Source organism: Triturus cristatus, chromosome 4_2 (genome assembly GCF_964204655.1).
Source record: "Triturus cristatus chromosome 4_2, aTriCri1.1, whole genome shotgun sequence".
NCBI lineage: Eukaryota > Metazoa > Chordata > Amphibia > Caudata > Salamandridae > Triturus > Triturus cristatus.
In genome coordinates, this window is record NC_140586.1 from 566,314,039 (window position 1) to 566,330,890 (window position 16,852).

Below are 16,852 nucleotides of genomic sequence, written 5' to 3' on the forward strand. Positions count from 1 at the left end.
TATGATACAATTTCAGTTTTTATTAAAAACAATCATATAACAGGATCCAAACACTTAAAATTCAGATTTTATGAGTGTTTCTCTTAAGTTAACTTATTTATGTATGCCTAATCAATGGCGTACTGTGAACATGTTTACAATGTGCATGGCAATTATGTTAAAACAACATATCTTGGGTCTATAAACACACTTTATTTTTCCTCTGTAAAGTGGCAGCAGCAACAACACTTACATATTAAAAGATGTACTCAGTTATGAGCAAAGGCAACAGTGGAAAATGAGTTTAAGACACCATAAAAATATATACATTTTATTTAAATGACATTACCAATATTCCTTATAACAAATGTGTTAACCGAAACAGAAATGTGCAAATATTTAACATTTTGATTCATTCACAGTACAGACAGTGGTGACAGCGGTCTTGGGCACAGGAGGCTTATTAAGTGCCTTTATATCATCCAGCAAGTTCATGGGTGTCAACATGTGCGTTGAACCTGGTAAAACAAAACAATACTTTAAATCAAAAGCAAACATCTATACTTTGGACATCAAAATAGTTGTATGCTTTTCGGTGAACAAATTGAATAGAGAGATTTGAGATTAACAAATATTGTATGGAAATGTAAAAGGTTAGAACAATGCAGTCTAAGACGGCAAGTAAAAGGTAGTTGTCTTGTCAACCGAAAACCAAGCAATGATACTTTACAATTTATTTATGTAGATGGATGCATTTCAATTTTCATGAAACTGTGAAACATATTCAATATTAGGTGGCGGTGATGCCTTCAGGGTGCAAGCAGCAATCCTCTGACATTCCCAATCAATGGGGAAGGTGACCCATATATTTATTTCCCTGGGAATCTCCAATGGAATTATGTGAAACAAAATAAACCACAACACAAGAATAGCATAATAAAGCTAAAACGAAAAAAATGTTAAAATGAAGATTCGTTTGGGGAAGGGAAAAAATAGAATATGAAAGCAATAAAGATCTTCAATTCAGAAAATGATAATAAAGCGATATCAATTAAAAAATAGTAAGGGTTATAAATAGGTAGGTGTAGCCTTCAAGAAGGGCCTGTTTTTTGTGGACTACAAGAGCATGCTCAATAAATTAGCCCAAGTTTTCATAACCTGTAGGAGAGACCATCAACTCTCCACGTTAAGCAACCAAATCCACAGTCCCAGGGCTAGCGACATGACAACAGTAATCTCTTTTCGTTTTGTTTGTGAACAGTTTTGCTTTCTTCACGTAACTATATGTCAGAGCATTGCTGCTTGCACCCTGAAGGCATCACTGCCTCCTAATATTGAATATGTTTCACAGTTTCATGAAAATTGAAATGCATCCATCTACATAAATAAATTGTAAAGTATCATTGCTTGGTTTTCGGTTGACAAGACAACTACTTTTTACTTGCCGTCTTAGACTGCATTGTTCTAACCTTTTACATTTCCAGAGGTCATTATAATCCAACTTATTCATGCTCTTTTCTTGACCTTGAAATGATGAAAGGATGTGCTATTCCTGCTGTCATACGAGTCTGTGATTACAGGTTACATGAACTGATGTTAGCAGCATTCCAGCCAAGAACCATGTCATTCTCAAGAACCACGTCATTCTCATGAGACTTCTTAGTAAAATATGATCTTAACTAGACTATTCTGCATTGCCCAACCCTCAAGGACATGCCCTGCGACTCTAGTACTTACAACAATCAGAGGCTCAACTCAACATCCCAATGCCGTTCACTCAGCATCCCAATGCCGCCATGTAAGGAGGGTCAAACAGGCCTTGGGAAATACAGCCATTGAGCTTCACACCTGCAGACGTCTGTGCGTGAGGACCTTGAATGTACTGGCTAATCAAAAGGACACATTTTTTGATAGTATTACTTCATTACTTTCTCACTTTACACATAGTAATACTGTCTGGGCAAAGATTTCACCTCCATAGTTCCAGTTTAACCTGCAAATACACAGTGCTTGAAATGGAAAAATAGAAGTGCAGGTACTCAGTAACAGAGTACCTGCTTGTTTCTGAGAAGTGCCGGTACTCTCCAACTAAAAGTATTACATTTCTCTTGAGAAGTGCCGGTTCACTCCCCCTCAAAATAAAAAAGTGCCGGTACTCAGTACCGGCCCATTTAAAGCACTGCAAATACATAAATAAGCAACTGAAAGATGACCCGTTTACCCTATGCAAAGGGTCTTCCAACATGTGTGAACACATATTGCCACTTTTTAGCAACTTTTGATCAGTTTGAGCTACAAACAATATTTTTGGGAGATAAAATCTGCAGTTTATGCAGAAGATGATGGATAATGTGGCAAACTTGACAAATCCATAATCATGCGAAAGAAACTGCGACCTTCAGTTGGCCCTATGATAGCCCACTCGAGACACCTCTTAGCACCAACCGCCACCAGACTGACGGAGGTTTGGGCTACCTCCCGATGTGGGGGCGCAAGCTTCACTGCACCCCACCTATATTTCCTGGAGATAATTTTTGCACACTGCGCTCATCATATATGGCTACACTTGGCATAAGAGCGCACTGCACCTTGATATATATATATATATATATATATATATATATATATATATATAGAACGAGTAGGAACAGTGTGAGAGAGAGAACTATCTACCGCTTAGACACCAGGTTGTTTGTTGGTTCATTCTATAGCACATAAATCCTTCTTTGGTGCCACTAGACCTGTGACTCTTCAACCACTTGTGAGGATCGACTGAATAACATGCACACCGATGTCAGACTATTGAAGAATCTGATTTTTATTAAGAGGACTGTAATCAGTTGATATTTTAACATATCTTGTTTTCCTTACCTTATAAACACCTCCTCTCCCCCCCCCCCTTTTTTTGTTCCCCATTTCTTTACCCAGGGCCTTACTCAGAAGAACCCTTGTCGCAGTTGGTGTATTTGGTGAGGGCATGGTTTCCAATTTTTACATTTAGTTGTGAACCACAACCTATGAGTAGCTAGTAGTTTTTTTAGGTCCTGATGAAATGCCACGATCTCCAAGACAATATAGGGCATGAAACATGTCCACCGTTATTCTCACTTAAATGCTTGACAAGCCTATTAGAATCTCTTCATGCAAGCAGTATAGGTTTTTAATCATGACATGGAACCTGCTAATTAAAGCTAGTTCAGCTGGTTCTCATACTCATTTTTAAATTTACACGTTTCCCACACACTACTCACCCTTGTATATACACCACACACCCTACACCCACCCGCTTCATCTACGGCCAGGGATACAGGTAAAAGCTCTCCAGCAAAGAGCCCCCTTGCGGGGCCTGTTGGGCATTGCAGCACCAGCCCAATGAGGAGCTGCCCTATGATGAAGCATGACACCCCTCGGGGTTTGTATGGGCCCTTGCTCCTTATAGGAGCTACTCCATCCCCGGTCTTCTTTTAGGAACAGCACACCTTACTGCTTATTATTTTAAATATGACAGAAATGGGTAATGGTAGTGGTATGTTTGTAAATTATAAAAATTAATTTATAATAAAGAAATAAAATATACACTGAATGAAACAAAATTATCACATTCAAAACAAAACTAATAACAGGTATATTTTAATATATCCCATTAGCAGCCAGTACTATTTACATATTTTTCAGGCAGAGGACTAGTGCGTAGACATTGTCAATGTACCCAGTAATCAATATACCGATCTGTACAGCTTTTACTTTTTAAGGGGGACAACAAGTGACAATCTTTAGGAAACAAACAGATGTTAGACACTAACAGAGGTGAGGTCGATTTTTAGTGAACTGTACAAATGGAATTACAAAGTGATATAGAATAAATATGGCATACATACATTAGCAAAAAACTTGGTTGTACATTAAGACAACTTGATAGTAATAGTTTTAGGCTCCCACTCCATCCCCAGACAGTGTTACCGTCACCAGTCACACAAGACACATAAGAAAAACACCGGCTTACCAATAATAACTTCACATGATGGGTGAGCCTTGGAAACTTCATAGGCACAGCGCATTTCTGAATAGGTCATTCCCCCAATTATGAAAATAATCAGTTTTGACCCAGTCTTCCGATCGTCTGTTTGATTCGGCTTGTGTTTCTGACGAGCACTACCAGAAGAAACAACATTTATATGAATAAATAGTCCAAAGTTCCACAACCCTAAATGCTGTGAACACTAAAATATGCTTGTAATTCCTAAAAAAAAGTATTGGAAAGGGAGTCAGTAACTACTGTAAATGGACTGTGTGGGTTTGTAATAATATTGAACAAGGCACCATGCAAAGAAATGGGTTATCACTCCTAGAGTTACTTAAAATTACTTCATTTCAATGAAGGAACCCGGTTTTCTGTTCAAACAGATTTTTACATATAAATGCAGACAGCAAACTATTTTTCCTTTGTATTTATAAATTAGAAACAGGAAAATACTGACAAAATGTGTGGCGCAGCCCCGCTCCAGCTGAGGGTTACCTTGCCACACCCCTCTTCCTAACCTACACCACAACTGCCCACTCAAGACGAGCTGTTCGTATTGCACGTAAGCCGGTGTTGCATGTTAAAGGGGTGGGGGCCACTGCAAGAAGTGGGAGTACTTGACGTTTAAAGCAGCACTGTGTCCATCCTAGAATGCCAGTAGCTGAGCATGAGGTGTTAATATGTGCATTAGCAGTCGGGCCACTGTTGGAAAGCTGTATACCTCATCCGGCGGGGCCTGCTGGGGTCACCGCTAATAAGGTAGCCTGTGAATACCAACTGTGGGGGCAAGGCAGAGGCCTGTTGGCAGGTAGCGGTGTGCTTGGCGGCAGCTGCCAGGCATTCGGGAATTTAACAATTAACATACCGGGAGTGTACAACCATGATGGTGACCACATTGAAAGAAAACATGAAATTATAAAAAAAATTAAAACTGTTTGCGTGTGGAATACCAGCTGTTTCTGTGTAATTAGCCCTCTCCAGCGAGATGTATGGATCTAAGTCTCTCTCCTTTTTAGCGGTGTGTTGCCTTTGTAAAAGTAATTTCCCATTTGCTTTCATGCCTTCATTCCTCTTCTACTCTTCCTGAAAACCGCTGCGCTTGCTTTTTGTATCACAAAGGGTTCAAACAGGTTGCAGGTAAATTTGAGGAGAGATTTTGTAATGCAGTGTGTGTTTGATGCCATCAAAATAACAAATATTTTAAACACTACCAAAAGAGAGGCTGCGTCCATCATAACCCCCTCTTAGAACGTGCTGATTAACGTGCCCCGGATGTCTGTACAATAAATGCACACTTTTTGTTTAAAATAGAACGTTCCGTCTTTCAGTGTTTTCAATTTTGTTTGTTAACTTTTTAAGGGTGTGCAGTCTTTAAGATCTCTCCATTGCCTCACCCTCACATGTATTTCATTTGTTTCTTAGTGCCTCTGTTGCCAGCGTAGGGTGGTTGAGCACTTCACATCACGCACACATATACAGAGACAATGGATCATGCATGTGTAAATCAGTGTATAGAAATGTTATAGAAGACAAAGGGTGTGGGTGCAGGATTCACATGTCATCCATACTGGTAGGCATTTTTAAGAGTGTTTGGTCTGGGAAACAAACTCAGGATTCAGAATGTAACACAGTGGTTAGGGTTGACTTTACTAATAACAATTTATTTCTACTCAAACAAACCCTTTGTAGCAAAATTAGGATAATCAAAGACTGTCAAAAAACACAGATGAATGCATTGCTTTTACTTAAATTGGCATATATATAGGTATATCTATACCTATAACAAATGAGTGCAAGTGTGCATTGACTATTTAAGTAAATGTGAAAAAATACTAGCTGCAGTGTCTTCTTTGGCTTGCAACAAAAATAAATGTGGAAAGATACAGCTAAAATTACCCAAAAATAAATATGGATAAATACAGACGAAAATGGTAAAAATATAAAACCATAAAATCGGGAGCTCTAATTTCAATGTAATCATTCGCTGTTTTTAAATGATTTAAATTAATTCAGTCTAAAACTGTGGCAAAGATTGTATATTTAATAATGAACCTCAAGAGTATAAAGGGAAATAGCACAGCATTGACTAATGGTGATTTTCACCATATTTTCTAATAATATTTTTACCTTGATAATAAAAAGCACAATATTTGACATATTTGGTTGATATTATTTCGAAAGTGCAGCTTTAGTGCCAAGGTATCTTAGATAGGGATGAACATGATTGTTATTAATTTATTCTGGCACTGTTTCTCTATCACCACTGACAGTTCACAGTAAGAATGATGCAATAATCTTCATGATCATAATTTGTGCATAAATTGGAGTTACGCTCACTTGAAATTGAGCTTACCAATTGAAACAAGTCTTTAAAATGAATAAAGAGTAGACACGGTCAGTTTAAAAGTAGCAGAAAGAAAATAGTTCAGAGAACACTACCCCTTTCAGGGAAGCGGCAGCTTTGAAGTGGCATTCGAGAAAAGTGATGTGGTGATCTATTAACTATACAGTATTTGTTCTGAATGTAACAACAGGAAAATACAGACTTTTCCCCAGAGGCCTAAATCCTCGTTTAGTTAAGATTTTATGCTAACGCTAATTGAGAAATGTTACTCTCTGGCAAACCTGTGTTATTAACCCCTTGTGTGCCACGCCCTTTCCCCACCCTGTGCCGGGAGATGCATTAGCGGGCGGGGTTCATGACGAGCTGGACTCGTCATGGGCACAGCGCAACCGCGGCCCATGACGAGTCCAGCTCGTCATGGGCACAGAAGGGGTTAAAGGAAAAATATCATCCCTTGAATAAGTTGGAGACAGTCAGACAGAGGCAAAAAGAGAGACACAAACACACACACATGCTATTTTTAACACACTGTGATATAAAAATGGAAGCTCTGGATAGGCAGAACTGTTTGGATGTTCTACTCAAGAACAAAAGACTCGCTGACATGTATGTGTAAAGAATTAGCAGCTTCCACAAACAGCAACCGCATGCCATCAAATCTTATGAGTGGATCACTGCTAAACTGTTAAAGTGTTGTTTCCACCTCGAAAACCCCAGCGACCACCACTCCACCACCCTCCAGAACAACCTCGCCAACATCGGACTCAAACAACTCGTCAACACACCAACCCGCAGAGCAGGGCACACCCTCGACCCCATTTTCGCCACAGGAAACAACGTCCACTTCAACAACACAACACAACCACCATGGACCGACCACCACTGCATTCACTTCACCGTCGACAAACCTAAAGCACCCAAACCTGCCCCACGCCCGCCACGAAGAAACTGGAGCAAAGTCACCGACGAGCAACTCAGCTCCACCCTCACCCATGACACCCACACCAGGACATCCGATGCAAACAGCGCAGCCAGAGGACTCCACACCTGGATCGCCAACTGCGCAGACGAGCTCGCCCGCTCCACAACCCCGGCAAACAGCACCCCAGGAAAGCCGCCTGGTTTACATTCGACCTCCTTAAAACCAGACAAACCTGCATACGCCTGGAGAAGAACTGGAGAAACACCAAGACACCCGAAAACTACTCCACCTTCAAGGACACCTTGACAGACTACTACAACCAAATCAGAACAGCCAAGAAGAATTTCATCCACAACAACATTCAGACCAACTCCAAGGAACACTTCAATGTCATCCAGGAATTCACCAACCTACTTCCACCTCAAAATCAAAAACCTCTACGACAACTTCACAGACCACCCTCCAGATGCCGCAGACGTACCGCCACCCCCTAGAGACACCAGCCATCCCACCATTGCAAACTGGACACCGACCACAACCGAAAACATCGTCTCGACCAGGAAAGGCATCCACTCACGGGCCCCCACCGACCCCTGCCCTCCGCACATCTACCACAGAGCCGCTGCCACCATCACACCCGAACTACAGCACACCATCAACACCACCTTCAAAAAAGGCACATTCCCCGACGACTGGAAACGCGCAGAAGTCAGGCCCCTCCTCAAGAATCCCACAGCCGAACCCACCGACCTCAAGAACTACCGTCCCATCTTGCTACTCCCCCTCGCAACCAAAGTCACAGAGAAGACGGTCAACAGGGAACTTACACGATACATCGAAGAGAACTCCCTCCTTGACCCGTCCCAATCTGGATTCCGAAGCAACCACAGCACCGAGACTGCCCTACTCGCCACCAAAGACGACATCCGTACCTTCCTGGACCAAGGCCAATCTGCAGCCCTCATCCTACTCGACCTATCAGCAGCCTTTGACACCGTCTCTCAGCGCACACTACTCGCAAGACTACACAACGCCAGCATACAAGGAACAGCCCTGGACTGGATCCGATCTTTCCTCACCGGAAGAAGCCAGAGGATCAGACTGCCACCCTTCCTTTCCGATCACACGAAAATCACCTGCGGAGTTCCACAAGGGTCATCCCTGAGCCCGACTCTCTTTAGCATCTACATGGCCCCCCTTGCTGCCATCGTTCGACAACATGGCCTCAACATCACATCCTATGCTGACGACACCCAGCTCACCCTCTCCCTCACCAAAGACCCCACCACTGCCAGACTCAGCTTCCAGAAAGCAATGCAGGTCGTTGCAGTCTGGATGACCAACAGCTGCCTGAAGCTCAACGCAGAGAAAACAGAGGTCCTCGTCCTCGGACCCACCCCCTCGGCATGGGACAGCACCTGGTGGCCAAGCGCTCTAGATAACCACGCCAAAAACCTAGGCATCGTACTCTACTCATCACTCACCATGAACCGACAGATCAACGCCGTTACCTCCAGCTGCTTCAACACACTCTGCATCCTCCGTAAGACCTTCAAGTGGATCCCCCAGGAATAAAGGAAGACAGTCAGCCACGCACTCATCAGCAGCAGACTGGACTACGGGAACGCACTCCACGCCGGCATCAATAGGTCCCTACTTCGCAAACTTCAGACCGTACAAAACACCGCCGCCAGACTCATCCTCGGCCTCCCGCGACATGAACACACCAGTCAACAACTACGTGGACTCCACTGGCTCTCCGTGGAGAAAAGAGTCACCTTCAAGATCCTCACTCATGCCTACAAATGCCTACACAACAACGGACCCAAATACCTCAACGACAGGATGAACTTTCACGTACCCAAAAGAAACCTCCGATCTGCCAACCTCGCACTGGCCGAAACCCCGCACATCCACAGAGCCAAAACAGGTGGAAGATCCTTCTCCCACACTGCAGCCAAGACATGGAACGAGCTACCAGCAGACATCAGACGCGCCCCCTCCCTGAACACCTTCAGGAAAACCCTCATGACCTGGCTAAGCGGATCTGCTGAACCCTCCCCCAGCGCCTTGACACCCTCGCGGGTGTGTAGCTTGCTTATAATTCCCTGATTGATTGATAGTTTACTGTGCCATTTATCTGTTATCTCTCTTTTTAAATTATTTATAACATAGAAAAAGAGGAAGCAACACACACGGCAAATAAGAGTACAAGAATAAATTCGTCAAATATCCATACGATTTTAAATAAAGAGACTGATCAATGGCATGTCTACAAAATTCATAACAAAATAGATATAAAGCTTCAAGCACATACAAATACATAACAATAAAAATAAGAGGTTATGTACTTTTTAAACAGCAGAGATACAATAAATAAAGTGCAAATTAGCTTGGCTCTGGACATGTACTCCACATAGCTCAAACCGATCTAAATTCTATTTTATATAAAATGATTACCCAATAATTAATGTCATTTTGAGTGTTTGATAAAACTGTTTCGAGTTCCATCAAAGTCAAAGTGCTAGAGATTTCCATAAGCGAGCTTGCTATACTTAATATACCTTTAAAAAAAATCCCATAAAAAGAGTGAAGTGCAAAATAGGCAAAGGACAGTCACTTGATCTAAAACCTGAGCAGTGAGCAACCAACTTAGAAAGTGCCGAATGTGCATCTCTGCCCTTACAGAATTACTTGCCAACAAATTAAACAGTCTGGCGGTGTAAAAATATCTATTCCCGGGTCAGTCCACGATTAACCGGTCTCCAAAAAAACAATCAAAATAGGATTCGGCTACATAGTATAAATAAAACCGGTTACCAGGATTTGACCCCGCACAGGAGGGGCGCCCAGAATTTGTATGCCCTTTTGTCTGGCCTTCCTGCCTTTGCACTCATATAACGCAATTTCTAAATTGAACATTGACAGCAATCACCCTAACCACTGATGAAAGGAGGGGGGTTGGAGATCCAGCCACATCGAGGCAATACGTATGCGGACCACGGCCATGCCCACAAACACAAAACACTGGTCCGTTTTAGGAACCCCTTCATCATATACCCCCAATAGCATCAGATGGGGAGTCAGAGTAAAATCAGTTTTAAAAATACCGCCAATAAATTTAGGTCTGATTACGTCTAGGAGCAGGGCATGTACAAAACACATGAACCAGGGCTCCTTCAGGGCTTTGACACAGTGGACAGCGAATACCAGTTGTACCCAACCCCTATTTAGCAATCTTCAGTGAGGTCAAAAACTGTTTTGTAGTACGGCGCCTTCAGCCCCGCTGAGCAGAGCAAAGTGTGCCCGAGCTCCAGAGACACGTAAAAACTAAGATCTATCGTTTCTAGTCTATTCTGCCATTTGCTATTATGCTTCTCAAGATTATGTGCAATAGTGGAGCCTAAGCTTTTATATATTTGACTAATTGTACATTCCTGCACCCCACCAACAATTCCATCAGTGGGGCTTTAGAAAACCCATTTTGGCCACCACCTTTCCTAAACAGGAAGTCACAAACCTGTAGGTATTAAAAAAAAGTCTCTCTGATTAATATCAAAGCTGGCCCGTAACTTCTCGAATGATACCCTTTCTGTCCTTGAAAAAGATCCCCTAATTTCAAAAGCCCATGCCTTTCCCAGCTTAACATACAGGCATCATGAAAAATATATGGGAAAAGCAGATTCCTCTGTAGAGGAGTATAAAAATTAAACCTGCCAAGACCAATTTTTCCCCACCAAATAGCCCATATTTTAAAGGCTGCCCCCAATATCTTGAATCGAACCTTTTTGTAATAGCTTGATTCAGCAAATTTTTAAAAAACAGCCCTTACAGTCACATCCAAATAGCAACTCTTAATTAGAGGGGACACGCTCTTCGGAAACTTGACTCTCCGTGTTCCTTTCTAAAAGAGGACGCATACATTGTAAGATTATATATGGTAAATGGTATAGCCTGAGATTTGGAACAGCCCATCCCCCTCTCTCCCTAGACAGAGACAAAAAACTGAGCACCCTTCTAGCTTTGGTATGTGACCAAATAAATCTAGACACCATGGCATCCATCATTTTGAAACAATAAGTTTCAGACTCAGGGGGACTAGCCCGAAAGAGATAAAAGACCTTTGGGAGGAATATCGTTTTAATGATATTACACCAGCCAGCAATTGATATCTATAGATTATGCCACCTCTCTAAGTCACGCTTAGCTTTCTTGATGATCGGAGGGATGTTAGACTCAACTATCTCATCAACTTCTTCACTGATACTGACCCTGAAATATACTGCCTGGTCAACCACATGTTCATCCAGAGTTGAAGCTTTCCTATTCACGACCAGTTGTGTTTTATTTCTATTGAGGGAGTAGCCAGAAAATTGCGCCAAATTTTGCAGCCTCTTCCTCTACAGCCCATACTGCTTTATCAGAATTTGCAATTACAACTACGATGTCATCTGCGTAGGCTAGGATTTTAGTTTCCCAACCATGGCACCGCAGAAGTTCTATAGCTAAAGTGTCTTCCAGTCTCTGAATCAAAAGGTAGATACATATACATCAAAAAGCAGGGGGGGGGGACAAGGGAACCCATGCCTAGTGCCTCTTTCAATTTGGATTGCACCCGAATGTCCCCAGTGATAAGATGGCCTGGTATATAATGTCCACTTATGTAAGTGGGCACCTTGCACCAGTCCAGACAACCCTTATGGTAATTTAAGAGGTCTTAGTCAACCTTAGAACGCTCTCTAAGTTGTAGCTGTGGAGAGCAGCCTTCAGGCTTAGTCCAGAAGTAGTGTAAAGCAGCTTGTTTCACCAAAATGCAGTCTTATAGTATATATGAAGTGAAAAGAACCACACCAAGAATTTATAAAAAAATGTTTTTGTTATATAGTACTCTAGTACATTCAAATAGCTCCTACATGGAGATAAACACAATGCACTCAATACTTTAGCAAAGAAACACAGTAAATAGCACAAAATACACAGTGGACCCCATGGGCGAACCAAACCATATACTAAGAAAGTGGTATAAGAACCACAACTCTGGTCAAGACAATGTTGAGAGGACGTAGAAGTGCTGGGGGACTCACAGAACCACCCAAGGTAGGTAGATAAGGACCCCACGAACAGCCTGTGCTGTGTGGGAACACGACTGCGTGCTCCATACAACTTTACGTGTAAGTCACGGTTGGATGTTTAAAGATTAAGGACCTTTCCCAGTGGAAGAAACCCAGTGTAAGACAGAAGGTTGGAGAGCCACCCCACCCATGGATACCCTAGTACCCAGGAAAGCCGGGTGCATACGTGTGAAGTGGTGTTGGAAACTGCCATCGAACCCAACGGAGGACTTCAGGAAAGTGCCGCTGTTGCAGAAGGAGAAAGTGTCTGGTGGAATCCGAAGGTGGATTCTAGATGAGGTACCTGCAAGCAGAGGGGACAGAGTCTGTCAATAAGGAGTGACCAGGAGGAGCCTAGCGCGCAACCAAGATGGCCGCGTAGGTGCGAGGCTCCCGAGGACCTCCGTGACCTCCTACATAAATCCTGAAAATATCCTGTCCTAGATGAGGGGACTGTGTTGGTGAGCCCGAGCTGCGGTGTCACCCGTTTTCCGCTTCCAAATTGGACCTCGGACACCGGCGGGAGCACCGATTGAGGTTTGCGGCCTTCTCCACGCCGGCCCCCCGGATTGGAGTTGCGGGGCGATCCGGAGACAAAGTGATCAACAGCGGCGGGCAGGGCTGGGCGACTCACGTACCCCGCACTTTCACTTTCGCTTTTGCACCCTCCTTGCTGCGTAGGCGAGGTTGGGTTGCGGGGCGGTGTGCGGTGGTGTGGCCTCGTTGGGGTGCCCTGCTGGCCCGCCGGCTGTGATCCGTCCTGCGGACCTGTGGTTGCCCCCCCCCCGGAGCCCGTGAACTGGTTTGTCGGCCTTTTCCGAGGTGATTGGCACGATTTGGGGACTGAAACCATGTCCACAAAGCAAGATGGCGACCGGGCAAAGGTGAAATCGACCCGCCGTGGCGCAGCCCATCAGTCCAACAGCATGGACCGCTACACCCTCCAGAAGGGATCTCCCGAGGTGCCGCGTAGGTCCCCTGAGGGCCCGACTGATGCTCCTGCGCTGCCCGCGGATCTGACCCTGCGAGATGTCATGGGCGCCATCGCCGAGATGAAGGCCTCGGTGGACCAGCGCTTTGACACACTGGCGCAAAAGATTGACTCGGTCCACGTGGATGTTGGCCTGGTGAGGGCAGATTTATCCAAGACCAATGACCGGGTCGATTCTTTGGCCCACACCACCTCGGGCCTTACAGCGGACGTGGCGGCCCTCCAAAAGGAGGTGCGCCGGCTTGGCCAGGCGAGCGCCCTGATGGATCGTCGACTGGAGGATTCCGAGGGTCGGGCCAGGAGGAACAATGTCCGCATTGTCGGGGTGCCGGAGGGACGTGAGGAGGCGGCGGCGGACCTGTTTGTGGAGGACCTGATTCTCACCCATCTCCAGCCCCGGGGGCTGAGTAAATTCTTTGCGGTGGAACGTGCCCACAGGGTTCCCGGAGGAAGACCTAAGGCCGGAGCCCCTCCGAGGCCTCTCATTGCCCGGATTTTCAACTTTCGGGACAGAGACGCTATCCTTCAGACTTCTAGGCAACAAGGACCGGTCAGACTTGACAATATGGACGTAAACTTCTATCCTGATTTCACCCCAGTGGTCCAGAAGCAGAGACTGAGCTTTCTCGGAGTCAAACGTCGTCTACGGGACCTGAACCTCAAGTATGCGATGCTTTTTCCAGCTAAGTTGCGGGTGGAGGTGGATGGCCGCACGCACTTTTTTGATCGTCCCGAGGCGGCCGGGGACTGGTTGGACTCCTTGCCCGGGGATCGGGGCCGGGGGGGTGGGGGGGGCGCGGTTGGAGGGGAGGGCTCGCCGGATCAGGACTGAGGGACTAATAGTAGGCCTCGCTCTGGACAACATTGTCGTCATTTTTGGCTGTTCGTTAAGTCTCCCTCCTGCGGAGGTGGTACGGGGTCTCTTGGGGGCTCTCCCTCCTCCTCTGGGGGACTAGTTAGTTTAATCATTCATGGGGCGACAGGCACACTGCACTTTGGGGGGGCTGTTTGGGCTCATGCAGGGGTGCAGGGAGGGGGGAGTTCTGTTGGGATGGGTGGGTTGGGGTGGGGTGGTGTTCGTTTTTACCGCAAGGCAAACCCTTTATTGTATTGGTGTTTTTAAGGTGCTCTCGGGGGGACGAATGATGGCTTCTGTATGTGATGGGGGGTAGGGACCTGACTTTATTGTCCTGGAACGTTAACGGACTGGGGGATAGGATTAAGCGAGGTGTGGTCCTGCAGTATTTGAAACGACTTTCGCCAGATGTGGTCTTTCTGCAGGAGACACACCTTATTGGTAATTCCTTTTGCGCCATGAATCGGCGTGGCTATCGCTTGGTGGCCCACTCGGGCTTCACGTCGGGCTCACGGGGGGTGGGCATCATGGTGAAGAACTCGCTCCCGTTGGAAATAGACGAGGTGCGCCATGATGAGAGGGGACGCTACACTGTCTTAGTGGGGAGAATGGAGGGTAAAGTAGTTGTCTTTGTGTCAGTGTACGTCCCACCGGGGTTACAGTCTACGACTTTTGCAGACCTAGGGCGCCTCCTCCTTGACCTTCCGGGGGGGCTTCTGGTGGTTGGGGGGTCTTTAATGCGGTGGTTTCTGGGACCGTGGATCGTCACCCCCCTAGGGACCTCCCCCGGGCGCAGGCGTGGCTGTCCGGCTTCTTAGATACACTGGGATTGGTGGACTGCTGGCGCTTAAAACATCCCACGCAGCTGCAGTACACTTTCCACTCGGGTGCCCATGGTAGCCTCTCACGGCTTGATTATGTCCTTGTCCCTGCGGCCTATGTTGGGAGGGTAGGAGAGGTGCGCCATTTGGAGCGGGGTATTTCAGATCACTCCCCGCTCCTGTTGCACGTTGATGTCTTCCCGAGGGGGGAGGGCAGGGTAGCTCCAATCAATGCCTGGTACCTGCGCGACCCCACCATTCGCGCTGATTTGATTAAATCCTTGCAGCGGTATTTCGATGAGAATGTGGGGTCCGTCCCTTCGGCTATCTCCCTGTGGGAAGCCTTCAAAACAGTTCTTAGAGGGGAGGCCCTCTCCTTTATTTCCCATGCCCGGAGGCGCGAGCAGGAGGAGGTGACCCGGGTGGAGGCCGAAATCGCTGAACTGGAGGGTGATCTAGAGGGTGGGGTGACGGATGCTGCACTACATGTCCTACAACTTAAGCAGGCGGCCTACAGGGCCCTCGTCACGGAGGCGGCCAGGGGCCTCTATAGAGAGCAACAGGGGCGACTGTATGATGTAGGTGATAAGGCTGGTAAACTGCTTGCATGGTTGGATAAAAAGGAGAGAGCGAGTCGTGTGGTCCCGCTGATTGAGAGGATGGATGGTGTGCGTGTCACCGAGCCAGAAGACATTGTCTCTTGTTTCGCGGATTATTTCCGCGAGGTGTATTCCCCGGTTTCTCCCTGCTCGGAGGAGGATTCCCATGCCCTGCTTAGGGATATCGCGCTGCCTTCCCTTTCGGTGGAGGACAGGGTGTCGTTAGATGCCGCTCCTACCTCCGACGAAATTGCCCTCGCCATACGCTCGGTCGCATCCGGCAAGGCCATGGGCCCGAACGGTATCCCTATCGAGTTGTACAAGCTGCGACCGGATGTACTGGCACCCCACCTCCGTGCGATGTTCCTGGCGGCCCACTTGCTGGGCTCCCTCCCGCCGGACCAACGTCTGGCTACAATCGTGGTGATCCACAAGGAAGGGAGACCTCGAGACCGGGTTACATCCTACCGGCCTATCTCGCTCTTGAATGCGGAGCCCAAAATCCTCGCCAAGGTGCTAGCCAACCGGCTGGTCGGCGTGGTGGGCGATCTGGTCCACCAAGACCAGTCCGGCTTTATTCCCCATCGCAACACGGCCCTTAATCTGCGGCGCTTGCACGGGGTGCTCGCGCGTGTCCCGTTTGTGCGGGAGCCGGCCATATTGGCGTCCTTAGACGCCACCATGGCGTTTGACACGCTCGAGTGGCCATACATCTGGGCTATGCTGGCGAAGTTTGGATTTGGCCCGGGGTTCATCAGCTGGGTCAAATTGTTGTATTCGGGCCCATTGGCGCAGGTGGTGGTGAATGGAAGAGTATCGGTCCCATTCGAGCTGGGACGGGGCACGCGACAGGGCTGTCCCTTGTCGCCGCTCCTGTTCGCGCTGGCCTTGGAACCCCTGGCGGAGTGGCTGCGGTGGCACCCTTCCATCCGTGGTCTCCGTTGGACCCCCGAGTATGAGGACCGCGTGTCCCTATACGCTGACGATATCCTTTTGTACCTAGCCTCCCCGCGTAAATCACCGATTGTCCTGGTTGATGTTTTGCGCTCATTCGGCCGCAACTCAGGCCTTGTCATCAACTGGGCTAAATCATGTGTGTATGGGCTTTCCGGGGAGGCTCCCGTCCTCCCGCGGGGCTGTCCGATCCAGATTGCTTCACAGGGGTTTCGGTACCTGGGGGTTTACATTACTCTGGAACCGGAGGCCCG

General features: G+C 46.6%; 1 protein-coding gene across 1 annotated transcript in view; it reads right to left on the reverse strand.

Moving 5' to 3' along the window:
• The window catches only part of STXBP3 (syntaxin binding protein 3), a 177,737-nt gene continuing 160,885 nt past the window's right edge, over positions 1 to 16,852 (reverse strand). Inside the window, exons 18-19 of the mRNA XM_085602220.1 lie at positions 3,983 to 4,131; positions 1 to 497 (exon numbers count right to left, since the gene is read on the reverse strand). Coding sequence (XP_085458346.1) covers positions 379 to 497; positions 3,983 to 4,131 — 268 coding nt within the window. The 3' untranslated portion in view covers positions 1 to 378. The remainder of the gene's footprint in view (positions 498 to 3,982; positions 4,132 to 16,852) is intronic.